At 41.7% G+C, this 27,935-nt stretch overlaps 1 protein-coding gene across 2 annotated transcripts; it reads right to left on the bottom strand.

The window, feature by feature from the left end:
• Window positions 1-229: 229 nt before the first annotated feature.
• Window positions 230-27,935, bottom strand: DBNL (drebrin like). 2 transcript variants are annotated; one of them, XM_081961145.1, is made up of 14 exons: window positions 27,757-27,935; window positions 26,193-26,248; window positions 22,934-23,046; window positions 20,423-20,497; window positions 18,678-18,824; window positions 17,345-17,422; window positions 16,189-16,340; window positions 13,416-13,470; window positions 12,822-12,890; window positions 9,044-9,152; window positions 7,331-7,477; window positions 4,852-4,973; window positions 3,868-3,967; window positions 230-1,960 (listed from the first exon to the last, which is right to left on the bottom strand). In XM_081961145.1, exons 1-14 carry the CDS (start codon window positions 27,837-27,839, stop codon window positions 1,821-1,823), a joined length of 1,446 nt encoding a protein of 481 aa, XP_081817271.1. In that variant the 5' UTR covers window positions 27,840-27,935; the 3' UTR covers window positions 230-1,820. The 2 variants fall into 2 exon arrangements, with proteins under 2 accessions (XP_081817271.1, XP_081817272.1); XM_081961146.1 differs by lacking the exon at window positions 12,822-12,890 and having other exon boundaries at window positions 27,757-27,932.

The following is a 27,935-nucleotide window of genomic DNA, read 5'->3' on the forward strand; positions in this document are numbered from 1 at the left end:
TATTTCTGCCTCCAGTGGCTGCGGAGATGTTGAAAATAACAACGGGCCAGCATCTGTTTGCTTACAAGATCCACACAGGAGAAAAACTGTTTTCTAATATTTCTTTTTTTCTGGCACTTGGGAGCTATTTTCCTCAAATTTCTTTGCAAACATTGAGACTACACTCACTTCATAGTTATAGCGAGTAAACTATTTCCCAAAACTAAAAATATAAAAAATAAAAATCCAATTCACAGGCTTATTGTGTCATTTTAATTCCTGTTCATTGTTATTTTGTCACAATCTACTAGTTTTTTTACCCCATCATAAATCTTCAGGCCGAGCCAAAGGCTGGAAAAAGGAGAATTTTGAACATGAAGCTGTGAAAAGTAATTGGAATAATCAAGGATTCTACATGTCGTATAAAGACGATTAAGCAATGGGAGTTATGGCCTTGCTATCACTTCAGGTTTTAAAAGAGGGGTGAGATGATTACCTATTAGATTCCTACACTGACCAGGGAATGGGTTTAAATGTATTGGTCTCTTACAACTTATAAATTCTTTGATCTGCCTGGGTAGAGTTATGAAAAGTCTGACAAGCCTGTTAAAACTACCTTGAGCCAATGAATCCAAAGAAACATAAAACATAGCCTTTTGGAAGTTAAACATTATGCCTCTATACTGTAAAGAGAAGTTGTGGGAAAAGATTGGGCCTGAAGGTGTCTAATATCCAGTTTCAGAATTGGTATCATTCTTGTGTATTCAGCTGCCAGATTTTATATTCTAGTTTAAAACAAAACACCCACAAAAAAGGCAGAGGAAGAAATGAATTCCAATTTTACCACAGCCAAATTTAATGTACTTTTGTCCTCCCACTCCTGAATTCTAGAAAGGGTAATTGAATAAACCAGAGTTCTATTAAGCAAACCTCACGCCCACACACACAAGCATAATATTTAAAGCTGTGTGCACCTACCACCAGCTGAGAGATAAGCCTTGATCTGGGGTCAATTGGCTCATTAGCTATTGAATTGATATCTGGATCTCTTCTGCCACGAGACCGATGGAGGCAGCCTTTTGCCTTATTGCAAGGATAAGAGTTTCTACAAATGCTCCAACCCCAACCAGCTTGCATGTTAAGTGGGGGGAGAGGTCTGGGGGCACCGTCTTCCCTAAAAATGGCTCCACTGAAATGGAATGAAGCTGCACAAAGGAAGCCTGCAGAAAGCATGGGGTAATTCTGCTCTTTCAAGCAGTTTTTCCCTTGGAGCAATTCCAAACAGGCTGTCCTTCAAAAGCACCTATAAACAATCCATTTCCCCCAAAGCAGCACTTTGGAGTAAGTGGGTGGTGGGCTGCAGCCTCAATTAAAGGTAATACTAATACAGGCATTTCTTAAGATTTCGGTTCTCTCGTGCTGTCTTGCAAAGTTACAATGGGCAGATTGAAAAGGTCTGACTATCGCTTCCCTTTCTTCAAAAGAATCGATATTCAAGAGTACCATGGTCCACGTGTGCCTGCAGAGAGTGGTTTTCTCCAGTGCGCTTCCCACTACATGATCTTCCTCCCTCTCTGAACAAACGGAATAATTTTGTGTCCCCCGCCAAAACTGTCCATCTCTATCTGAAAACGCCTGTTAAGGAAAATGAACAGAACAGAAAAGGATCCGCTTCACCAAGCCGATAAGAGGGTTTTGCCAGCAATGGGGACACGAAGCAATGCCCCCCCCCTCTCTCTTAAAAGAAAAATCATAGCACAGCTTCATCTCCAAGAAGTGGTTTTGAGGAAAGTTGGTCTTTCAGACATTACTTGTGCTCATCCCCCCTAGGCGAGCATTCCTTATTCAATAAGTTCCACGTAGTTGGCTGGAAACATCCCAAAGTGACCATCGGGCCCGTAACCTCGCCACCAGCCCTCGTCAATCATCTCAATGTTTGTGATAATGTTCTCAGGGTCAAAAGAGATCTCTGTGTCGTCAGCTAAAAGAAGATGGGAAACAAAACAATCTAGGTTATTTTTTAAAAGAATTTATATCTTTATATCTATCTCTCTATCTCTATTATCTATCATCTATCTATCTATCATCTATCTATCTATCATCTATCAATCTATCATCTATCTATCTATCTATCTATCTATCTATCTATCTATCTATCTATCTATCTTCTATCTATTTATCTATCTATCATCTATCTATCTATCTCTATTATCTCTCTATCATCTATCTCTCTATCTCTATCTATCATCTATCTCTCTATCTCTATCTATCTATCTATCTATCTATCTATCTATCTATCTATCTATCATCATCTCTCTATCTATCATCTATATCTATCTATCCATCTATCATCTATCTATCATCGATCTATCTATCTATCTATCTATCTATCTATCTATCTATCTATCATCTATCAATCTATCTATCATCTATCTATCATCATTATCTATCTATCATCTATCTATCATCTATCTATCATCTATCTATCTATCTATCTATCATCTATCTATCTATCTATCTATCTATCTATCATCTATCTATCATCTATCTATCTATCTATCTATCTATCTATCTATCATCTCTCTATCTCTCTATCTCTCTATCTATCTATCTATCATCTATCTATCTATCTATCTATCTATCTATACACACACACACACACACACACACACACACACACACGGGAAAACGTCTCTCCCCAGAACCGGTCCCTGGTGGCCCAAAATTGGGGGATGCTGGACTACAAGATCAGGATCACACTGATCATTTGACGTTATGACAGTGCTGAAAAAAGTGACTTATGACTGGCTCTCATACTTACAACTGTCGCAGCTTCCCTGCAGTCATGTGATTCAAATTTGAGCACTTGGCAACTAGTATGCATTTATAACAATTGCCATGTCCTGGGGTCATGTGACTGCCCTTTGTGACCTTCCCAGGGAGCTCCCAACAAGCAAGGTCAATGGGAGAAGACGGCTTTATTTAACAATGGCATGATTCACTTAACAACTATGGCAAAAGATCATAAAATCAGGCGCAACTCACTGAACGGCTGCATTGATTAGTGATGGAAGTTCTAGTTCCAATGATGATCATAAATTGAGGACTATGTGTAAACCATGTTTTCTCAATCTTGGTAACTTTAAGATATGTATGGAGTCCAACTCTCACAATGCAGTTCAAAGTTGCAGAGTTCCTAGAAGTGCCAAGGTCAAGACATTCTTCTCTAACCTCAGCCTGTTTCCATTTTATTTAAACAACGCCTGTAGCAAACTGGGTTGCCTTGTGCCAAATGCAAGTACTTAATCATTTAACCCCTTCTTTTCTAATGCTGCTTATTCTTTCACTGTGGGTTATTAGTCCTCCTTTCTGGAAACTCACAATATCCTGTATTATCATTTCAGCCTTTAAAGAGGAGCTGGCCAACCTTTTTCTGAGCTGAAGATAGCATCAGACTTTTGAGTGGCAGGCTGGGGCTACATTCAGCCTGCAGAGCCATGGTAAAAAATGAAGTGGGATTAAATATGAGGGAAGGAAACATCTGATGCATTCATTCTGCCAGTCGTCACTCAGCAACAAAAATTGCCCAGGCTTTGAAAGTTGCACTCCATGCTTGTGCCTAAAAACACAACTTCTACCTATATACTTTACATATTCAAGCAGCCCCCGAGTCCATTCTTAACTCTGTAAAGGAAGAGCTTCAATTTTGTATGGCTTCTGCTAAGGGTGAGAAGAAGACACCTTTTTATTTCAATAAGCTTGATTTAAGCTCTAAAATGTGGTTTTCTGACTTCCTAATTTCTGATCACGCCTTTTTTAAACATAACGGGGAAAAAAATCCTGTCCCTAATATGAGGAACTTATGAAAGCAAAACATATCAAACATACCAGCCTGGTAGTCATACAGAGCACGGGCACATATTCCTTTTCCTTCTGTGTTAAGGTTTCCTTGGTAGGCATCGCTATAATCATAGTTAGCATCTTCAGGCTGTCCCCAAAACAAAGAAGAGTTAGCGAGACAAAGAATGATATATTGAATCCGAGGTCATCAATCTTTTGACCACAATTCATTCACTAAAACATCTCTTCCCAATCTTGACTTGCTTCCCAAGGTGTGGACCTCAACTCCCAGGAACTGCCCGAGAAGCAATAACTAAGATTGAGAATTTTGAGAGTTGAAAGCCACACATTGGGAAGGTATGACATAGACAAGAGAAGGCTGTACTAACAAATCTCCATGCATGTTCTGATGTAAGTGTACAAAACCAAAAACATAAGAGTCATTTATAAAAAATATATAGTTTATAGAAACATGGCTTCGTTTCTGAAGGGAATGATTGAAAAGAAGTTTATCGTTCATTTTTGAAGGACTTTTTGGGTAAGAGCTGCAATCCAGATATCACTAGGTCACTGGACTTGAGCTACATCTTCTTCCAAGGCAAAAATCCATGGAAGAAGTTTTGAACAGAACATGAGCGCATCCATTTCACTGCCTTGCCTGGTAAGGAATCATTTGGAAACCAACCCACAAGCTCGGAGAACGAATCTTCACCCTCACATTTTATTACTTTCCCCATGAATGTCATAGGAAGGTAACAAATCGTACAGCAAAGACATGCATGTTAAGGTGAGTTGGGCTGAGAGAGTTATATTTATTACAAAACTGATATTGTCCTTATATTAATGTAGGTTTCCCTAATTACAGTTACACAAGGAAGCACGCTGGAGAAATGAGGGAAATTTGCAAATATAAAGTATTTTTTCTTATCGATATTTTGATTGAAAAAACAGCGAAGGACATAACAATGTTAGCTTGCCAATGCAGTCAAGAATAATCCAATCTGTATTGATCTTTTGCTAGCAGAGACTAACCTCAGGGGGCTCCTCATAGATAGCATGCTGGTTTGGGGGTTCCTCATACACCGGCCCCTCTTCTGCCTCTGGTTGGAAGGTTGAAGCTTCTGCCTTGTGGTTCTCCTCCCTGGCCGAATTACCTGAAAGACGCATTCTCAATCTCAATCCTCAATGTTGAGAAATCAAGACTCATGTTCCAGGGTCATTTCTTCCTTGACTTAATAGCTCCCCCCCCCCCCCGGTCTCTCTTGCTTTCCTTTCAATACAACAAGCAGCTTGTCTTAGCCTGTCTCACTTTGATTTTTATCCTCCCTTCATTCTTTTTACAAGTAACTCAAGGCAGCCGACTTAACTATAACACACCTTCCTCCTCCTTATTTTTCCCCACAACAACTCTGTAAGGTGAATTGGGCTGAAAGAGAGTGACAGGCCCAAAGTCACCCAGCCAGTTTTCATGCTTAAGGCAGAATTACAAGCCAAGTTTCCTTTCTGACAGCATCGTAACCACTACACCAACACATTTAACCTTCTTACACACAGTGCAAACTCATGGGCTCTCATTTGTATCCCCTTCCTGCAAGCTTTTCCAACGCAGCAAGAAAAAGGATTGCACCAAGGGCCACATGGCGGAAACACAACGAACACACACACACACACAACACAATGCGTGGAGAAATGGAACATAGAGAGGTCTTGTTGGGGCAACAACGGACTTCTCAAGCTTTTGAAGAACAGAAAGATCACCGAGATGGATGAATGAAGCTGCACATTTCACATCTTCTCAACACAACAGAATAAGAAGTAAATCCAGGGAAGGTTCATTTTGACAGGAGGATGAAAAGAACAGCTGTTAACCAATCTAGCTAATGGAGAACGAGACACAGATTTGGTTAAACAAAGGCTTGGTAAAGACCTTCTGAGAGCAGGACTGGGGAGAGTTTGGTCATGAGAATGCACCCATAACCTGGGTGCATCCTTGTATTAAAAGAAATGCATGTAATGTGTGCAAGAGGTCTAAAGAGTACAGCAGGGGTGTCCAAACTTGGGAACTTTAAGACTTGTGGACTTCAACTCCCAGAATTCCCCAGCCAGCTGGCTGGGGAATTCTGGGAGTTGAAGTCCACAAGTCTTAAAGTTCCCAAGTTTGGACACCCCTGGAGTACAGCAACGCTGTCCCAAGCAAAAATCCTTCTTCAGTGAAATAACAGCAATGAAGCAAAATAGCCTGGAAAATGTTGGGACTGGAGCAGCTTTCGTTGTCAAATTCAGCTTTTTCACATCGGGAGAAAGCTGTCCTATACCCAGAGAAAAAAGAAAACGATAAAACAAGGTCTTTATCTATGCCGCACATGAAAAGTAACATAAAAGTCTTCTATTTTTCTAAAACCTGTTTCTCTCGCAGGCTTTCGGGGGGGTGGTGGTGAAACTTTCCAAGCATGAACCTGAAGACAAAATGGCAGAATTTAAAACTCCCTGGGGAAATCGTGGCTTGGTCAAAGCTACTTTTAGGAGCACATTTTAAGTCCTGTCAAAGCCCCTGCTCTGGGACACCTTTTCCCGCAGGATAGGTTTCATCCCCTACAACTGAACGTGTTCAAGCGAGCTCTGGAAACATGGATTGTGTCAGATCTGTGAATCTGACATTCTTCAGGGGAAGGGGGGGTGGGGGGAATCCTGATTTATTATACATCTTTATTATATTGTGTATATATGTTTATACTTTATCGCTCTGTCCTGTGTGTCCTGCATCCTGTAACCATTGATTTATAACCTTTAGCCTGGTGCCTAGGCACTCGGGTATTTTCTCACCTTTTGGGGAATGTAAGGGGAGGGACGTCCACGTGGGTTGCATTGCTTGAAGGCCGGGCAAACGATGACCCTGAGAAAGTTCCCTTATCACTTTCTCAGAGCGGCCACAATAACATCTTCACACCTGCGGATTGGCTGAATCCACACTGGATTGTTCAGAGGGGTTTCTAATTCCTTTTATTCTAATTGTATGGCCTGAGGGCCCTCAGAGTCTGCTTTGATTTCACCCTGCTATCACTCCTGTTCAATAAAAGGTTCCCTTTGAAATGCGAAGTTTCAAGAGTCTTTACTTTCTGGAATAAGGAGGTGGCTGAGCCTTACAGCTGTTCCCCAGGCCTTCGGTTAGAAGGACTGGTGGACCTCATGACTGGTGGTCTTCTAATGGCTCTTTTTGGGTCTGGCCCTTGGCAAGTGGGTTGTTGTGTTAGTTTAACAGTGTTAAATGTATTGCACAATCTATTTTTTACTGTACGCCACTCAGGAGTTCTTTGTAGAGTTGGGAGGCCTTATATGTTTCTAAAACAAGTAAATAAATCAAATAAACTTCCGGTGTATCTTCCAACTGGGATGCCAGAGAAAAAAGTCAGAACTATCATTGGCTACTAAAAAACAACAACCCTCTTGCTGTTTAAAAAAAGGTAATGTAAACAAGGAACAGAAATCACAGGCTCTCATATAATGTTTTTACCAAGTTCGGGAACAGGAAAAACTGGAGGTGTGTCGTGAGCAGACGAACGAACAACAGGAGGAGGAACATCTTGCGTAGCAGGTGGGAGAGGGGATGCAGGACTCTCCACCTGGTTTCTCTCTTGAAGGAAAGGGCTCCGTAACTTGCCTAGGAAAGGAGCCAAGTCAGTCCAGAACACAAAGGGCCCGTGTCTCTTACACAGCAAGGAGTCCTTGGCTCAGCGACTCAGTTACTGCCAAGTTCTATCCATTGTTTTCAGAAGGATAACAGTGTTTGTGATTTATGCACCAAACTACAGGCAACCCACAACTTAACATTAGTTTAGTGCAGGGGTGTCAAACTCGATTTCATTGAGGGCCGCGTCAGGGTTGTGTTTGACCTTGGAGGTGTGTGTGCTGGGTGTGTGTGTGGCCAGCTTGACATCACTCCTGTCAAGGGCACCTGAGGTGGCCTTTGCACTGTGCCAGCGAAAATAGGCTCCGGAGCACCGTTTTCGGCTGCCACAGCCTCCTGCAACCCTCTGCTAATGAAAATGGAGGTCGAGAGGGCCGCACATGCCCCTCCAGAGTTCCATTTTCACTGGCAGAGGGTTGCAGGAGGCTGTGGCAGCCGAAAACGGAGCTACGGAGCCTGTTTTCGCTGGCAGAAGCACTGCGGGTCAGTCCTTCGCTGTTTCCAGGATGGCCCCTTGGGCCAGATATAAGTACCCCAGATCCTGGTCCCTGGGCCTTGAGTTTGACACTCCTGGTTTACTGAAAAAAAAGTTACTTATGCCTGTTTTTCACACTTAACAACCGTTGCAGCATCCCCATGGTCACACAATCAAAATTTTGACACTTGGCAACTGGCTCATATTTATGACGGTTGCAGTGTCCTGGGGTGACGTGGTCACCTTTTGCGACCTCCTGACAAGCAAAGTCAATGGGGAAGCCAGGTTCACTTTAAGAACTGGGTTACTTACTAAACAACTGCCGTGAATCATTTAACAACTGTGGCAAGAAAGGTCGTAAAATGAGGCAAAACTCACTCAATTGTCTCACTTAGCAACTGAGCAGTGGGCTCAATTGTGGTTATTAGTCAAGACTATCTGTACTGATAGTCCTCAACTTATGATCCCAATTGAGCCCAACATTTATGTTGTTAAGTGAAAAAAATTATTAAGTGAATTTGTCCCATTTTACGACTTTTCTGGCCACATTTGTTCAGTGAATCCCTGCAGTTATTAAATTAGTAACATGGTTGTTAAATGAATCTGGGTTCTCCATTGATTTTGTCAGGAGGTCACAAAATGATCCCTGAACACCGCAATCGTCATAAATATGAGTCAGTCGTCAAGCATCAGAATGTAAATCACGTGACCATTGGGAATGGTCATAAGTGTGAAAAATGATCGTAAGTCACTATTTTCAGTGCTGCTGGAACTTCAAACGGTCACTAAATGAAGTGTTGTAAGTCGTGGACTACCTATAATCAAATTAAACCATGCATGCAATGCATAAGTTCTTGAACTGCAATTAGCCTGCATCAATCAAGTTCTAATGGTGGTTAGATTACGGTGCAAGATTTTAAATTTTCACAACGTGTTTTGGTGGAGAAGAAAGAAAATGTTCTCAGTGGCCAAGGGCACCTTCTGAAATTCTCATCCCTGGGGGAAGCAAGCAGTCCCCCTTTCCCTGTGCCTTCCTCCCAGTCTAGGAGTCCTCCGCAGAATACCTGGCTGGGAGCTGATGGGGGCTGCTCCCTCTGTAGACATGGACCTCTCCTTCTGTTTGAAGATCTCGCGAGGATTCACTGATCGTTGAGCTACTAGTGATGCGGCTTCCTAAAAAACAACCAAAAGGACAACTGAATCCTGATGAAATACGAAAAGCATCGAAAGGAAGAGGGAACAGCAGAGACCACCAATGCCCAGCCTTAGCATGCAAGGGGGAAAAGTGCTGCCTTTGGCTGCCTGTATATCTTGCTAAACGTAAAAAAAAAAGAAAAAAAATCTTACTAATAACCAACAAAATCCTTTCCTCAATCCAACGCTGCCAGATGTGTTGGGCGACACAGCAACAAATTGTACAATCCCTACCGAGAACAGCCATGGACCAAGCTGAATGAGGATTAAGAGAGGATTCGGGATAATCAATAAATCATTCAGCAGGAAAAGCTCACGATGCAGGCATCCATCAAAAAGGTTTTATTTGTTGTATGTATACGCACCAGGGCAGGGCAGTGGCTCAGCGGTTACGACACTGGGCTTATCGCTTGGAAAGCCAGCAGCGCAGGTTCGAGACCTGAGCACCATGTGACGGTGAGCTCCGGTCCTCACCCCAGCTCTTGCTAACCTAGCAGTTCGAAAGCATGCAAATGCGAGTAGATAAATAAGTACCACTTTGGTGGGGAGATAACAGTGCTCCATGAGGCCATGCTGGCAATGTAGAAATGTCTTCAGACACTCGTGACTCAATGGCCCTGAGCGCCAGCCCCTATAATCAGAAATGACTTAGCAGAGTAAAATCTGCAGGGATTCCTTTACCATTTTATGTGTGCATAGTTGTTAAAAGGCTAGATTAGGAATGGGGAAATCCAAGCTATAGTAGTCCTCCCTTTAGGCACAGAAACAACTGACGGACTTTGGACCTGTCTCTATCTCTGTCCTAAACTGGGAAGTTAAAAAAATATCTACCTACCAGCCAAAACAGGAACTAGTATGGGAGATTACAGTCTGTAACATTCAATGAAGAGCTTTCATCTTTCAGTGGATTGATTGGGGATAGGTGGGAAGTATTGCAGAAAAATAATAAACTTCCACACCCTTTCACTAAAATTCAAGACCACGATCCTCAGTTACTCCAAAGATAAAAACAAGCATCCGAAAGGTGCTTTTTCAAGAGGCAACTGGACTTCCTTTGTTTTTCCTTGAAGGTGATTCGCTTCTCATTCAAGAAGCTTCTTCAGTTCTGAACTCCAAGAAGCTTCTTCGGTTCTGAACTCCAAGAAGCTTCTTGGATGAGAAGCGAAACAGCGTCAACGAAAAACAAAGGAAGTCCAGTTGCCTCTAAATAAAGCACCTTTGGGACAATGCAGACCAGAAGGATTGAGAATCTGCATAGACATAAAGCAAGCATCCAATGGTCAATGGATACATACCTTTCTAGATACTGCAAAAGACATGAAGGCTTTTGGGTCAAAGTATCACTTGTTCATTATAAAAATAGATTTAAGTGGGATATCAAGGCTTGCCTGAAGATACCATATGAACTCCTTGTACGATGCACTATCCTTTTGCATATTGCCTTCACTACATGAGAGATACAGCGTGAAAGGATGAAGGAAGGTCCCTGCGGACACCACTAGTCTTCCACTATGGAAAAGATTCAGAAGGATCAAGGAATTACACATAGCTAGCCAGGAGGAGGAAGACCCTCGCAAACCAAGAGATGCAGAATGGAGTTAGTGAGAAGGTATTCTTCTCAAGCAGTGCCAAGTCAAGAAGAAAGCAACCATCTTTCTAAAATTAAATCCCCCAGGGAATTGTCCATACCCCTATGGGAGACCCACAGTAGAACAGGAAGGAGAACAGAGTCAAGTTACCAAGAATCCCACGTGCAAACGGATGAGCCTAAATCAAGATTCCATAAAAAGGTCAAGGAAATAGCCAAGGAAGTACCGCCATCAACTGGGGGGGGGGGGGGGGGAATCTATTTTCTGACATTGTGAATAGAGAACAGGGTAGACAAAAGTCCTTAGGGAAATTCAGCTCCAGAGTCACATGCTAGCAAAACCTTCTTCAACCGGTCACCTGTAAACTATTGGTGGGTTGGCTGGCAACCATGAAATTGAAGTGGTTGAAAAGCAGCTGAAATCAGATCAATTTCCAAGAATTCCTAACATTGGTCACATAGAGCCAGGAACCCTGGCAATTAGTGTGAAAGAATAGCTAGTTGGGGAGGTTTTAGCAATGAGGTATATACAGGTCATCCTCAATTATGACAACAGGGACCAGAAAATTCATTGTTAAGCAGGGCGATAATTAAGCGAAACATAAAACAGCTGATAACCTTTCTGCCCACTGTCATTAAGTGAATCACCTCTGGTCATTGAGATGCCATGTGACCAGAACCTGTGACCTCTTGATGGCTTCCCCGTTGACTTTGCTTATCAAAGCCAGTGGGAATGCCGCAAATGGCAACGCATGGCTGCAGGATGTTGCAAGGGTTAAGGGCGAGGCGGTGGCCAACACTCAGATTGTGATTATGAGATTGTGGGGAAACTGCAGCGGTTGTTAAAGGCAAGGAATGGGTGACAAGTCATTTTTTTTCAGTGCAATCCTAACTTCGAGCAGCCACTAAACAAATGGTTGTTAAATGAGGACTATCTGTACAGGTAATTCTTGACTTAAAGCAGTTCATTTCATGACCGTTCCAAGTTACAACGGCACTGAAAAAAGTGACTTATGACCATTTTTCACAATTATGGCTAAATAATCTTACTTCCTGACAACGTCCTGGATTTTTGTACAGGGAGTAGAGGAAGCGAACTTGTTCCTTTCCCAACTTTTACACAGAAATCAACACTGCTGGCAAAGGGATCACAAATCCGTTTCTAGGTCATTTTTCAACAAAAAGCCGATAATAAAAAACAAACAAACCGTGGGCTGCTAATTTTTGTGGTTTATTTACAATGGCAAAAAGTGAGAAACGCAGTAACTCAGTTGCAGCCATGATTTTAATCACATCTTGGACACAGGAATGGGACAAGGCTTCAGTTACAAAAAAAATATGACCAATTATTACCTTGCCTTTGTTTTCTCAGAAGCAGGCAGAAACTTAATTGAAAGAGATGACAAGCGATGAGTATCGTCCAGGAAACAAGGATGACTTTTTTGTGACCATGATCCAAAATATTACAAAACAACCAGTGACAAGGTTCTTAACGGGGGGAAAAATGCAAGATTGAGCAGACAGTAGAGGAAAATGAACCCCGAAAACAGTGGACAATCGCGATCAATAATTAAAGTTATCATTAGAAGGGAGAGGTTTTCTTATCAGCAGGAAGATCAGTCCGGTACTTTCTTAGTTACTGGAAAACTGTGTATGAGTAGAGATTGCCTTCAGATGTACCAGAATCAAAAGAGAAACAAGGATTGAAGGATTTATGTATCTATATAAGTATTCAACCTCCCTATGGCAGGAAGAGGTGAAACAGATACATGAAGTTCCTTCTGGGTTAAATTCTGACTGGACTGTTCATACCTGCCAGCTACAAGAGTGTCCATATTAAAACATGCAATGCTCATTGTGATGCATGCAGTGCATTGCATGCACAGAGAATGCAATGGGATTCTTGAGTTGCAGTTGTTATCCAGAAGGTCACCAGTTATCCCTGCTTTGATCTCATAGGCACCGAGAAATGAAGGAGATAGAAGTGATACAGAGAACGCTGCATGCTAATAGACCGTGAAGAACGAGGACGGGTTGGCAAGGAATTTTCTCCCGTGTACCTGAGCTTTCTCCACAGACTCACTCCTCCGTGGGAAACCTTTCTTGCTGCGAACTTCTTCTTGCTCCTTCTGTAACAAAAGATGACCCCTTACACTTACGGTGAGGTCAACTAGAGATGATGGCACCAAGGTGAGGGAAATAAAGACTCTTGGCTTTCGCCGATGTTACCTAGTGAGCTAATGATATGCCTGCAAAAAAACCACCAAGTTCAAAGAGCACCAAAGAGTCCACGGTTCAATTCTGAATATCAATATTCAATACAAATATTTTCCATCTACTGAAATCTTGGCTTTGTTGAAGAATGTTAAGGAACAGCTCTTCCTATGGACCACTGACTCAAGTCATTTCAACTGATCAAGAAGAAGAAGCAACTGATGGCCAGAATTCCACTTCTACATACTATATTTTAAATTTGGCGCAAATTGTCAGCAGAAACAGCATTTATGTCTTTATGACAGCACTAAAAGATCTCAGAACTTGCCTCAGGAATTCGTTGCTATCTTATGTCATCTTCATAAGCAAGAAAGCAATTCTATCTTCAGAAATCTCTTGTTAGAAACAGAGAGAAAAAATGCGACCATTTCCAACCTTACCCATTGTTGCTTTTCTTGTTCTCTTGAGTTGGTTTCCTGTTGTTGCTGGAATTTCCTGCAGATTTTTTAAAAAACCAAGAGCTGCGGTTAACAAAAATTATGCCATTCAGATCTTAAATTTCTAAACTTAACTGTATCCTTCATCATACTACTAATTTAATCTGATGGTCTACAAAAAAAATACATACAAGTTTGTGCCCATCCCCATTACCAAAAAGGGAGGAACAGAACTAAACCTGTGATATCAGAACGATAATACTGCAAGAAATTTATTGGAAGTGAACAGGTTTTTTTTTCTGTTGCTGTGGAATATTTATAGAATTCTATTCCAAGAGATTTACCGTTCAGCACAGCAGAGCCCTCAAGGACAATTTTGGCTGATGCCACTATGAAATATGCTGCAACTCCATTTTCATTATAAATTTCAAAAATGTTCTTCTTTTAATTAAGAAAATTGAAAAATACCGTATTTTTCGGAGTATAAGACGCACTTTTTTTCCTCAAAAAAAGAGACTGAAAATCTGGGGGTGTCTTATACATCGAATACAGCATTTTTTTTGCCTCCTGAAGCCCCGCCCCCTTTACAAAAATGGCTGTTCATACCCTTATGGAGGCTTTCAGAGAGCTCCTGGGGACGGGGAGGGCAGAAATGAGCAAAAAATGTGCCTTTTTTTTGCCCCCCACCCCCAGCAGCATTCTATAAGCCTCCATAAGGCTATGTGTGCAATTTTTTTGACAAAGAATGGGCCTGTTTTCGTGAAAAATGGGCATTTTTTGCTCATTTTTGCCCCCTTCAGGAGCACTCTGAAGCCCCCCCCCCCCCCCCCCCCAGGGCTATTCATGCCTTTTATTTGGAAAAAAACAAGCCGTTTTTGGGAGGTTTGCAGAGTGCAAAAACTTTTTTCCCCCTTTCAGAAAGCTGTTTAGTTAGAGTGGTTGATGAGAATTACATTGATCAAGTGCTGTGCCAGCAGAAACAAGTCTTAGGTGCTGCAGGTTGTCAGCAATTTCCTTCTCCAGCACATGGATAAATACACCTGGAAACATCTACCTACCTACCTACCTACCTACCTACCTACCTACCTACCCTCTCTCCCTACCTACTGTATTTCTCTCTCTGTCTATCCCTCTATCTACCTACTTACCTACCTACTCTCTCTCTCTCCTCTATCTACCTACCTAACTTAACTACTCTCTCCTTACCTACCTACTGTATTTCTCTCTCTCTCTATCCCTCTATCTCCCTACCTACTCTCTCTCTCCCTACCTATTGTATTTCTCTCTCTCTCTCCCCCCCCCTCTACCTCCCTACCTAACTACTCTCTCTCTCTCCCTACCTGCCTACTGTATTTCTCTCTCTTTCTCTCCCTCTCTATTCCTCTACCTACCTTTTTTTTTTAATTTGCCTCTTCAAAAACTTGGTGCGTCTTATACTCCGAAAAATATGGTATATCTCTGTAGTTTTTTAAGGCATGTTTTTGATTCTTGGAAAAACTGTTTGGAGCAGACCATGCAGTTTTCTTAGCAAAGTTTCTCAGAACTGGCTTGACATTCATTGCCTGCTTCCAAGGGCTAAGAGAAGTGACTGGCCGAAGGTCACCCACTCATAGTCTTCTGGTGACTAGCCTGATGCCTTGAACCCTGCACCAAACCGTCTCTCCTTACCTGTAATATAGCATCCTAGAATTTATAAATATAGCCAATAAACTGTCAAAATCTTTCTATATTTTTTTATTGAAAGTTAACTCTAAAAGGAAGAGTTAACATCAATGAACTGAACTATATCTTGTTTTATTCTCAAGAATCTTCAAAAACGCAGAAATATGGGTTTAACTAAAGTTAACAAATTCCACACTCAGCTAGGAGTTCACTTGTGGATTTCATTTCAATTTCACCACAACCCAATAATTCAATGACTGACAATCAATGACCACAAGTGGGCCCCAAACATATGGCTGATGGCTCTTGGAATTCATTCTATTGTTTCATAATATTTTCTAAATCAACCCTTTAAAAAAAACCAACAGCCTGGATTATGTGATTGCAAAATACACACATACAAACACTGCAAATACAGATGTAAAAATTGCAAGCAGGCACGTGAAAAGAAGGCTGAAGGTTTATGCCGCAAGTTATCCTCCCCAACAATTCAGTCTTGTTGCACAGCTAAGTCTCCGACTTCTAAATACAACTGAGCCAAAAATTTATGTTGCTAAGCAAGACAGTTGCTAAGTGAATTTTGCCCCATTTTACAACCTTTCTTGTTAAGGGGAATATTGCAGTTGTTAAGTTAGTAATATGGTTGTGAAGTGAATCTGTCTTCCCCGTTGACTTTGCATGCCACAAGGTCGCAAAAGCGGATCACGTGACCCCGGGACACAGCAAGTATCATCAACATACGCCGTGGGCAGAGCAAGATTGCACCGGAAACATCTCTAGATGCTCCGGGAGACAGAGAACTCTTGGCCCTCGCTGGCTCAGCTGATCCACAGGCTGTAATTAAGGGGCCAAGCAGCCATGAGGTAACTGAGCTCGCCGCCTCCTGCACCTTAAAAAAATTAAGACACCCCTGAAAAGAAGCCCTAGCCATTTGTGTGTGTGTGTGTGTGTGTGTGTGTGTGAAAAGAAAATAAGACCGGGTCTTATTTTCGGGAAAACACGGTGCCTATATTCCAAGGTCCAAAGGCAACTTTGCTTCTCTGGGATAAATATGAAATTTAAATTAAAAATTAAATTAGAAATTAAGACCGTCAGGAAAAACAGTTCTACTTACCTCTGAGCGTCAATCTCCTGGGAGCGCTCCTTATATTTTCGCTCCCGTAAAGATGCTTCTTTCAATTCCCGATCCCGACTCTCCTTTTCCAAATGTTGACGCGCTTCCTCTGCTTTCCTCTTTTCTTCTAGCCGGCGATTTTCCTCATCTTTCTGAAAGAACAAACATATTTCAAAACAGGAACTTATGGAGAGAACTAGAGAACACGAGAAAACATATAAATAACCCCACAAAAAAGGCGCCGTGCCAGCAATGGACAATCCTGAATAGATTTGCGCCTCACCTGTCAGGTCTCCCGGTATAAACGGTGTCTGGCATCCTCCCCTCAGTGACTGCGGGGTGCCACATCAAAATCTAGATCACATTGTGACCAGCCATAAGCTGGTCCACTATCTATTTTTAAAAATTATAAACGATGCTGTGCTTCAATGGTTAGATGGCATAGACACTGGTATTTGAATGTAGCTCTTTTAAACACTTACATTAAATTGTGTTTTATTAATCTATGTGGAATATTAATATATGTGTGTATGTGTATGTTGCATTCGTGCTGATAAATAAATAAAGGGAGACTAGTATAGATCTATTTCAAGCTATTTAGCTCTCATCAGCTAGCCATACTCTTACTGGGAATTGAACCTGGGCTGTATTATACACTAGGCAAGAGTCTTAGCCACTATGCCACAGGCTCTCCTCCTTTATCAGCTAAGCCAGGAAAATAGGTATGTATTGTGTCACAACCCCTGGTATGCCCAAATATGGGAGGGGGAGGGAGGGAGAGAGAGAGCGAGAGAGAGCTAGTCCATGTATAATATGCCATATGCTAAATAAATAAATGGAGAACTTGATACATCTATTGGAAGACAGTTTTATCATCATCCTTCCTATTAAAACGGACCTTTCAAACAGCTCTACTAGAAATTGTTCTGCTCAAGACCAGCATTCTGGGATTTGAAGTCCACAGATTGTAAAGTTGTAGAAGTTGCCCATCTCTGCTACAATGTGTGCACAACGCCACTACCAGCCACCAACTGTTTTCACTGACCTAAAATGTAGCCCTATAAATGTAAGGCAGTTGTAAATCTCCCACCAGCTAACTCAAATCCCCAACTGATATTTCAGCAGCAACATGAAATGGATGGAGTGAAATACATACCTCTGCTTTGGCCCAAAAGTTATCCTTGCCGACCCTTTTAATCTCAGACATAGCATTTGTTTTCTGGTAAACGGAGCCCTATTGCAAAAAAGAATCACACGGCTTCAGAAATTCCTGGGCTTAACTGTACTTAATTATTAATTTATTTGTCAAAACGTTTTAACGAAGGAAATAAAGCACAAAGCTCCGTAAAAGGCAACAAGACAAAAAGCAACACAGGAGCGAAAGACTAAAATACCAGTATATTAAAAGGGCTTAGTTAATATGAAATTTGAAATTCGTTATGTCATTGCTTCATTCAATGAACAGAATTAAATTCATTCAGGTCCTAACTGTGCTTAATTATTAAGGTGCCAGCAAGCTGTTAATAGACCACTTTTCGGAACCCTCAAACATTGAATTAGGTAAATGTTAACCACGTATTTCTTCTTCTCAACCCATTGAAGGCAGTGAGCATGGAGCGCATTAAGCCACTTCCACCACCTTACTTCGCCTTGTGGCTTAAGAACCTGAATTGCACTTTCAATGGAAGTTCGGCAAGCCTATTATTTTCACTACTTACGATGCAGTGGCAGAAAACTACTGGGGTTGATAAATTCAATCTGTGGTCTCGGAAAACGACTGCCACTGGAGGTGGTTGGGTTGGTGATTATTCCCAAAATGTCAGCCACGGGAATTTTTAAAGTATCTTTTTACCAGGAAACAATGTAATCAAGTATCGTTTTCCTCTTTCCCCCCCATAATCAGGCTGCAATTCCACCCCCATTTTCCTAAAATGCCAATGGGGACTTTGGGCAACTCAGGGGCACCCTGAAAAGAGAGCTAACGTTAAGAGGCTGGTGCACTTCAGCATCCCATTTATTGGTTAAAATAATCTAAAACAACAACTCCAACCAGTGGTTGGAGACCACTTGTATCCACAAAATTACTGTAGATGCAGTATTTGATGCAGGGATCCAAAGAAAACGAGACATATTTTTTGAAGGATCAGAATCCCCAAACTGCAATATACAATATTACAGGTGCTCAAAATCCCGCAGGATGTCATTTCCCCAAATCCCTTAAGATTTCAGATTGGATAATCTCCTAAAACCTCAACAAGGTTATAACATTGAAGTTGTGGTATTTCACCCTTGTTATGGCCTGTGATGCTCTGGGTCACATGTGCCATGGGGCCTGGAGACCCTGGGGTGCTATTCTCTCATACAAAAGCTTTTGACAACCTATCAAGACAAGGCGATACATGGCTGGTCTACAAAAACGGACGTCGGATGGGGAAGAAGTCTAATGAATTCCAAAGGAGGTCAAAACGAGGATCATTGGGCCATCTTACCACAGGAGCTTGTGGTCCTGCATCCTGGAACTTGCTCCCTTCTTTATGGAAGTTATAGTTTGCCCCTGAAGCTTTGGCCACCTTCTCTATAATGGTCTCTGGCTCCACATCTTCATCAGCCCGAGCATTTATTGTCACGTGAGCACCCTGGAAGAAAGGAAGTGCATGATTTCCTGCTTCTGATTGCCTGATAATCATGGGGCACACTAGGCCCAAATCAGACCCTTTTTTCCTTCATTAAGCCATAGGCAAACAAACTATGTCTTGATATAATGTGCAAGTATAACTACTCCTGGCTTATGACCACAACAATCAAAAATTGATTACTAAGTAGTATGGTCATTAAGTGAGGCATCATAGGACCGTATCTGATTTTACGACTCCACTGCAGTTGTCGTAAATAATTGAGAGTTCCCAAGCACTTGAATCATAACCACCTGACCTCAGGGACATTGAGACAGTCGTAAATGCGGGAACCAGTTTTAAGACCCTTTTTCCAGCACCATTGCAACTTCAAGCAGAAGCTAAACGAATGGAAGTTAAGTTGAGGACTATCTATATAGTTTCACGGGTAGCTAATCAACATCCGTCTATCTTTCTATGTGATGGAAACAGATCTGTCACCTGGAATCTGTCCTGAGACAGAAATCTTATTTTGCAGAAATATTGGGGAACTGCTGAGAAATGCAGGGGAGACATGATGTACAGGTATAGTTTCAAGAGTAGTAATATTTGGTGGATGAAACTTTTCTTCCAAGGATCCTATTTTAAACAAAAGGATAGCATAGAACTAGGAGTCTACAATTACACAACTTTTTGCCCTCCATCCCAGGGTATCAAAAAAACCCAAACTTTTAATTAGTTGTCTTAAAACTGTCTGTCTGTCAGAGTACTACAGAACGTCCTTGACTTAGAACAATTCATTTAGTGACTGTTCAAAGTTACAACGGCATTGAACAAAGCTCAGGGGTTGCCACAAAGAAGAGGGAGTCAAGCTATTCTCCAAGGCACCTGAGGGTAGAACAAGAAGCAATGGGTGGAAACTAATCAAGGAGAGAAGCAACTTAGAACTGAGGAGAAACTTCCTGACAGTTAGAACAATTAATCAGTGGAACAGAAGTTGCCTCCAGAAGTTGTGAATGCCCCAACACTGGAAGTCTTTAAGAAGATGTTGGAGAGCCATCTGTCTGGAACGGTGTAGGGTTTCCTGCCTAGGCAGGGGGTTGGACTAGAAGACCTCCAAGGTCCCTTCCAACTCTACTATTGTATTGTATTATTGTAAAGCAACTTATGACTATTTTTCATATTTACAACTTTTGTAGTATCCCCACGATCATGTGATCAAAATTCAGATGCTTGGCAACGGGTTCATATTTATGACGGTTGCAAGGTCCCGGGGTCATGCGATCACCTTTTGCGACCTCCTGAGAAGCAAAGTCAATGGGGAATCCAGATTCACTTAATAACTGTGTTACTAAGTTATCAACTGCAGTTATTCACTTAACAACTGTGACAAGGAAGATTGTAAAATAAGGCAAAACTCACTGAACAAACATCTCACTTAACAACAGAAATTTTGGACTCAAGTGTGGTCGTAAGTCAAGGACTACCTATATTATCAAAGGAGTGTTTGCGCGTGTGTACTTTCAATGCTGTTTTTTTACTCACAAAAAACCTGCAGAACTGTGCATATGGGAGGACACTCCACTGCAAACGGATAAGAGAGAATAAAACTCAGATAATACCTTCAAAAAGTTGACCACTGAACTGACGTGGTTGGCGCAGGCTCCTTTTCTTACGTCATTAACGCCTTCGCCAAACTGCCAAAAGAAAACACAGAGAGAATTTAAACCAGGAGACTCATATTATCCTTCATACAAGTGGTGACAGAAGGAAAGGCCATTCCTGAAGGATTGCCATTCCACAACTCTCGTAGTAAGAGTTTATTCAGCTAAGCACTTGTGAGACACAGCCAAGTTTTGCTTTCTAAATTTAGGTTAGGAAAAAATGGGAGGAAAACAGTATTCCAGATTCTATAAAAAGGTTGCTGTTTTTAAAAACAGAACATGAAAGATTATGAAAATGACACTCCCATGAACAAAATACTCCTTTTTCCCCTCCAGGACACACTGTTTTTGCTGCGTACTTTGTACATTTTCAAAATCTACTGTTTGAATCAGAAGATGGTGTGTAATATTCCAAATATGACCTAGCCCTGAAATAAAGTACTCCTTGTTCCATATTGCACAAATTGTGAAATGCACAAATCACCCCTGGAATACTTTTAACGCATGTGTTTCTCAACTGTGACATCTTGAGGATTGGGGGACGGGGAGAGACACAAACTCCCAGAATTCCCCAGTCAGCATGACTGGTGGGAGAATTCTGGGAGCTGAAGTCCCCACATCTTCAAATTGCCAAGATTGAGAAACATAACTTTCATTAATCCATTCCCATGAGCCATGGGACACAGTGTTTAGAATGCAGCATTTGCAGGACAATTCTGCCAACTGCCAGGAGTTCGATCCTGACCAGCTCAACGTTGACTCATCCTTCCAAAGTGGGTAACATGAGGAGTGAGAGTGTTGGGGGCAATATGCTGACTCTGTAAATTGCTTAAAGAGGCCTGTAAAGTACAGTGAAGCAGTATATAAGTCTAAGGGCTATTGCTATTCCAGGAGAAAACTAAAATGCCTTTGAGTTGGACATACTGGTTAATGACTGCAATAAAGGCTGGTTTGGTCTGATTCAACTCATATTGCAAAAACCTTTCCCAACTTTTTGCTCTTTGGAAAGGTTGGTTTACAACTCCTCAAATTTCCAGTCAATGGCTAGGAAGGAGGATAGTTGTCATTCCACAAAACTAAAGTATACTCAATATATTGAGAAGTCTGTTCCAAAAGAGGCCTCCTCCTTTCAGCCTTCAACTAAGCACCCACATTGCTTTAACTTTGTCTTCACTTACTGAATCTCCTGCTGCAAAACCTAACCAATGCTTCTGCCATATTACAGAGATCAACTCATTTATTGCAACATTCACTTTCTCGGGCCCCGCTTCACTTTGCACACTGGATAAACTATCCTGTGATGTGTGACGGTTTGTATGGCTATTCATGATTCATGTGCCACAGGCTTACAGATTTTGTCATTTCAGGAGAACAAAAGATATCTAAATGTAAGTCACCTTTGCTACAGATAGTCCTTGACTTACAACCACAATTGAGCCCAAAACGCCTGTTGCTTAGCGAGACGGTTAAGTGAATTTTGCTCCAGTTTACGGCTTTTCTTGCCACAGTTGTTAAGTGACTCACTGCAGTTTTTTAATAAGTAACCTGGTTCTTAAGTGAATCTGGCTTTCCCACGGCTTGTCAGAAGGTTGCAAAAGGTGATCACATGACCCAGGGACACTGTAACCGTCATAAATATGAGTTAGTTGCCAAGCGTCTGAATTTTGTTCTGGCCATGGGGATGCCACAATGATCGTAAGTGTGAAAAACGGTCATAATTCACTTTTTTAGGGCTGTTGGAAGTTCAAATGGTCACTAAACTGTCTATTGTAAGTCAAGGATTACCTTAAGTACTTCATTCTTAATTATTGCCTGCTCCATTTATTTCCTTGGATTTTGATGCTATCCGTCTCCAAGGCAACTTTGGGGTTAATGATGCTGAACATTCCCCCTGCTGAGACTGATCCAGAGTCTGATAACGTCTGCCCTATATTTTAGTAGCACATTTTCTTTTTGGCCAGTTTATCAAGTGTTTATTTTTCCCCAAATAGTCCAGTCCCGGATTTAGGGAAGCTTTAGAGCTTTTACTTGGCAGTGTGAAATGCATGTTTATCTTTTAAAAGATATTTAGGAATGTGTGCAATGAATTGCAAACATTAAAATACTTGATTTGATGCAGCTTTGCTGAGAGAATTAAGTTCTGGGGAGTGGGTGTGTGTGTGTTAAATGGCATAAACATTCCAGGCATTATGTTCAGTGCAGCCTAAAATATAATTTGCTTCATCTTAAGCCCAACATTACACTAAGCCATAATGCGATTTCCATGGTTTTGGCTTACCATGATATGTGAACCAAAGTACCATTTATTAATCATGGCTTATATGTATTTCCAACCTGTTTTTACATCCTGAATGTTCAGACACTGCCAGGATACTTTGAAATTTGTTTACTTTTTATATCACAAGGCGGCCAACATTTTTAGAAATAATTTCTAACTTTTATGATTGAACGGAATGACATTGTACATACCCAGTTAATGAGCACATATTTCGGCAAACCAGAGTTGGGGTCTTTCACTCGGCAGAATGCATACATTACTTTTCCACTATTGAGTTCCTCCACCATCTCCTCCAGACCGCCATCTACGTATCATTATTTGAGAAGAGAAATGGGAGCGCAAGTTAAAGCAAATTCACATTAAGAATCACATATAAACGATGTACAGAATATGCTGATCTAGAACCAGCAAAGAACTCCAGAAATTCTAGGTGATACTTAAAACACCAGTCAGCCAATATCGGAAGGGACAGAGCCTCAATCTTGCTTACAGATAAAAGCACTCTGGCCTGGTTCATAAGTTATCCTAAGTGATACTATCCTAAAGAAATCAACCCTGACTGTTCTTTGGAAGGACAGATCCTGAAGCTGAAGCTCAAATAACTTGGGCCACCTAATGAGAAGGAGAGGACTAATTGGAAAATACCTTGCTGTTGGGAAACATTGAAGGCAAAAGGAGAAGGGGGCATCAAAGGATGAGATGGCTAGATAGCATCATCGATGCAATGAACAGGAATTTGGATAAACTCCGGGAGACAGTGGAGGACAGATGAGTCTGGCGTACTGTGGTCCATGGGGTTGGGAAGATCTGGACCCTCTGAATTGATCCTATGTTACTTTTTTTAAAGTTACAAGTGCTGTTGTAACTTTAATGGCTGTTAAACCAATGGTGATAAGTCGAGGACTACCTGTAGGCTAGAGTGTTATAGAGGACAAATACTATCTGCCTTGTGTTTCCACCGGGCTGATAAACTGTGATGCTCAATATCCATCTAAAAATACTACTTAGCAAGGCATAAGACAACATTTACTGTGCCAAAAATACTTTGGAAACCCATTAAGTAAATAGAACTTCGTCATTATAGTTCTGAGATCAGTACAGTTGAAGATCCAGAATATATATAAGGACACGTCCGTGAGAAGTTTCTAGTGAGCCGCAATCTTAAAACAGCAGCCAGTGAATCACTTCCTCATCTGAAGGCTCACTCCCTGCCCACACAGCCTCTTAATCTTTGATGTTCCTTCCCTTAAACCATCCTATTCTGCGTTATAATTACCGTTTCTCTTTTTCTTTATTGTCATCATCATCATTCAGTCACCTATTTTAGTTCTCTCAAAAAGTAGCCACTCCAAATGTGAAACCAACAAAAAAAAGCAACTGTGGAGTTTTTAATCTTCTTCAGTGTTAAATTTTTCCACTGAAAAACCACCAAATTCTGAGCTATGTCAGCTACTTCCCTTTTTTAAAAATAATAAAAAAAATGCCGAAGGAGTTTCTAGATGAGATATTATTTGCAAGAGTTCTCCTTCCCTATTGCATTTTTACCAAAAACAAAATCCCGTAAAAGGGATCTTTATGGTACTATGTAAGCTATAGGGTATAATTTCTGTCCTTGTGGCTTCATGCGGCGTTTTTTCTTTTCTTTTTTTCTTTTAAAAAAAAGGAGACTAAAAGGGATGTTGCTTAGCTGAGACGCTGGCTCAAAGGTAACCATTTTAAAAACTGAATTTGAACTTCCTCCAAATTTGACCTTTGGCGATACAAAATGGTGTGTGAGCTCTGCAAATTAGAAGGCAATCAAAAAACTCCTAACTTGTGATCTTGCTACCCTGCCATTCCACCTGCCACCATGAAACACTTGGAGGTTTGTTTAGCAAGTCATACGTGTTTTTTTTTCTTCATTTCAGACAATCCATCAAATCACTTTGAAGCCCTGACAGAGCTAAGCCTCAGTTTACGTCTGTAATTGAGCTTGCCCAGTATGTCAGTCATAAAACGGGTCGTCCATGTTACCGATCCAATTTTATTGCTGGTTTTGCAGCAATTGATAAGCGAATGCAGGGTCATTCAACCAATTTTGTTGTATTTAAGTACAATGACAATAAAGATGATACTTATAAGTGAACCAATTGTTTGTTATTTTTTTTATTGAATTTATTGAATTATATTGAGTTATGGGATGGTTTTGCTAAAACCAGGAAATAAATGCAGGTTTTCAACAAAAAATGATGTAAAGCACAGTCATGTGAAGCAGTGATGTTGCAAATGTCCATAAATGCAGGCCAGAGGCTGAGCACCTGAAATGCAGTCCTGTGCATGGGGGGGGGGGGAGGGGGGCGGCAGCCATCAGAACTTAGAAACTAGGTTGTAAGTATCTCCAGGAGATGCGGTGTAACTTCATATGGTTGCTAAGTGACAGGTTATAAGCGTGCAAATCCATGGCTTCTGATTCTAGTTCAGTAGCCAATTCAGACATCATAACTAACCTGTTACGCTTCCTTGTGTGCAATTTATGCCAAAGTGTAGACTCCACACTTATGCTTATTGGCATATATTGAGGAACAGAAAAAAACAACCAGAAAAACTGAGGCTTTGCACATTCTCAGATTTTCCCATTCCTTACAATTATGGTGACAAGAGTACAATGACTAATCAAAGGCGAGAATATATTTTTGTAAAGGCAACAGGCTACAATCATTCCATCCACTAAAAATTTCTTAACGGCGGCATGCCAAAACAAGTATATTTAATAAGCAGTTCAAGTTGCTAAAACTGCCATTTTATATCCAGCTCTTTAATGTACAAACTGACATTTGGGCTGCTAAAAATTTACATTTTGCCTTGCAGTTTTTTTAAAAATATATTTTTTTAAAGTAAATTCCATTTTAAAAAAATGTTCAGGTCACCTATGAACTTCCACACAGATTTGTAGCATGTTTGGAGTATAACATATTGCTTCCTTTCCACTGCAGAAATAAATGAATGAATCTCGAGAGCTGAAGAAGCTTTTCGGATGAGAAGCGAAACGTCTTCAAAGAAAAAAACTAGACAGTCCAGTTGCCTCTGAATGGGACAACCATGACCTGGATGACTGAGAATCTCCATAGACAAATGAATGTGTGACACCAAAGAACCAGGGAAATGCTACAGAAGTCATGTCCTCTCTAGGGAAATGCTACAGAAGTCATGTCCTCTCTAGGGAAATGCTACAGAAGTCATGTCCTCTCTAGGGAAATGCTACAGAAGTCATGTCCTGCAAAAACCACAGGACTAATTGCATTTGGATCCAAAAGCCATAATCAAGCAGTCTCTGCTTTAGAACCTAAGGACAGACAAAATCTAGAATACAGACTACTTGAGAGACATTCAACCAAAACCCAGAAGCAAACTTTTCAGGCCACAAAAAAAGTTTGCTTCTCTTAAAGATGCTTGTTTGCAAAATTCACTCACCTCCAGTCCCTGCCACCCTGAGGTCATTGCTGTTACCCTCATATGTAAACAGAGCCCTGGAAGCAACAAAGCAAAATAATTGTTATTTTTACTCACTGGAGACTGAGGATAAACCTTCCAGATTCAGAACATTATTGACCTGATGCTTCATTGATTGGATTCTTACGTCACATGAAACCTAGGTTTGATTGTGGTTTATTCAAACCGCTGTGTTTTTTCTCCAATTTTTTAAACTTTATTTTTTTCTTTCTTTTTATACGATGCTGTGCTATCTTTAAAACAATGACAAACAGGGGTGTGTTTACAGTTTTACAGAGGTTACCAGATATTCTTAAAATGATCTAATGAGATTACCTCTCTATACATTTAATTACCAATTTTATTACAGTTGTAAGCGCCATCCAGCCTCCTTCCACTGAATATAACTCCTAAATCTTCATTTTTTTCCCAATCAAATTGCTGGGCCTATCCTTTCTATATGTAATTTTATTAAGCATTTTTAAAAGGAAGATAATAACTAGTGTTAAAGTAAGGGAGGGGGGGGGAAGAAATAGCAGAGAAAGCTAAAAGCGGAAGCAAGGAAGGAGGAAGGAAAAGGCAAACAGAAAGGAAAAAGATACAAAGAGGCGGCTTCCGATTTTTGCAGCAATTACTCTGTAAGTGCAATTATAAATTTTTCTCTACAACACATCTCTCATCTTTTTTACAATTTAACCTGTCTCATCATCAAAACTGTTAAGTCATAAATTGTGTTGTTGTTGTTTTTTGCCAAAGTCGGTAAGGCGTTTCCCAGCCAGCTACGCCAGTGTTCCCATTATCATAATGGCCTGCTCACTTGATCTTGTACCTCCACCAATCTACGCCACTCCTTTAAAGTGCGGTAGTGCCCCCACGCCCTCCTTACACAAGGCGGCTGAGAGTTCACATAATAAACGGAACACCGATTAACAGAATACAATTGTTATTCCACCCCCCTCTCCAACAAATCGTGTAATGATTGAACCAGGATGGCTGGTTTACCCAACCTGCAAGTCAAACCTCACATGGCTCAGTTCTATGGAAGCAAAGAGAGTGCTGGGTCTTATTGAGAATAGCTGAAAAGGGGCAACGTTGGGGCCAACTCCTGTCCAAGTGAAGGATGCCAAGCCTGCCCGGAGTCATTTCCCAAACGTCGCCTGCCACCACTCAACCGAGTTGCCCCATGCCCCACCAACTTCTCCCCTTCTCGTTGCGCCACCACGGCTCGGCCGCTTCCTCATTACCCAACCCGTCCATGCTCAGCTTTCGGGGAGGGGGGAAAGGGAGGGACCCTGGAGGCAGCAGGGCGCATCCGACTCCCCCAGGGTGCGCGGGGGGCCTTTTTCCCGGCGAGCCCCCCCCCCAAAGGGAGAGTAAGACCTCGGGGCATCCCCGCTTCTCCCCCTTCCCCAGCCGCCCCTTTCTCTGCCCCGCTCTCTTCCCCCAAGCCCTCCGCCGGACCTTTCCAAGCGAGCCCTGCATCGCCACCCCAAGTTGCGGCCGGAGCCAGCCCCGCAGCCCCTTCCCCGCCAGCGCAGCCCCTCACCAGTCCGTGCGGCTCCCGGAGGCCACCACCCGGCCATAGGCCTCCTGCAGCGCCGGCCCATTCCGGCTCAGGTTGAGCGCCATGAAGGAGCCACACCGCCGTCGCGCCCTCCTTTGCGCACCGCCGCGCACTGGGGCAGGCTCGGCCGGCGGCGGCTTCCGGCTCCGCCCGGCCTGGCG

This window comes from Natrix helvetica (genome assembly GCF_964273705.1).
Source record: "Natrix helvetica genome assembly, chromosome: 8".
NCBI classification, from domain to species: domain Eukaryota; kingdom Metazoa; phylum Chordata; class Lepidosauria; order Squamata; family Natricidae; genus Natrix; species Natrix helvetica.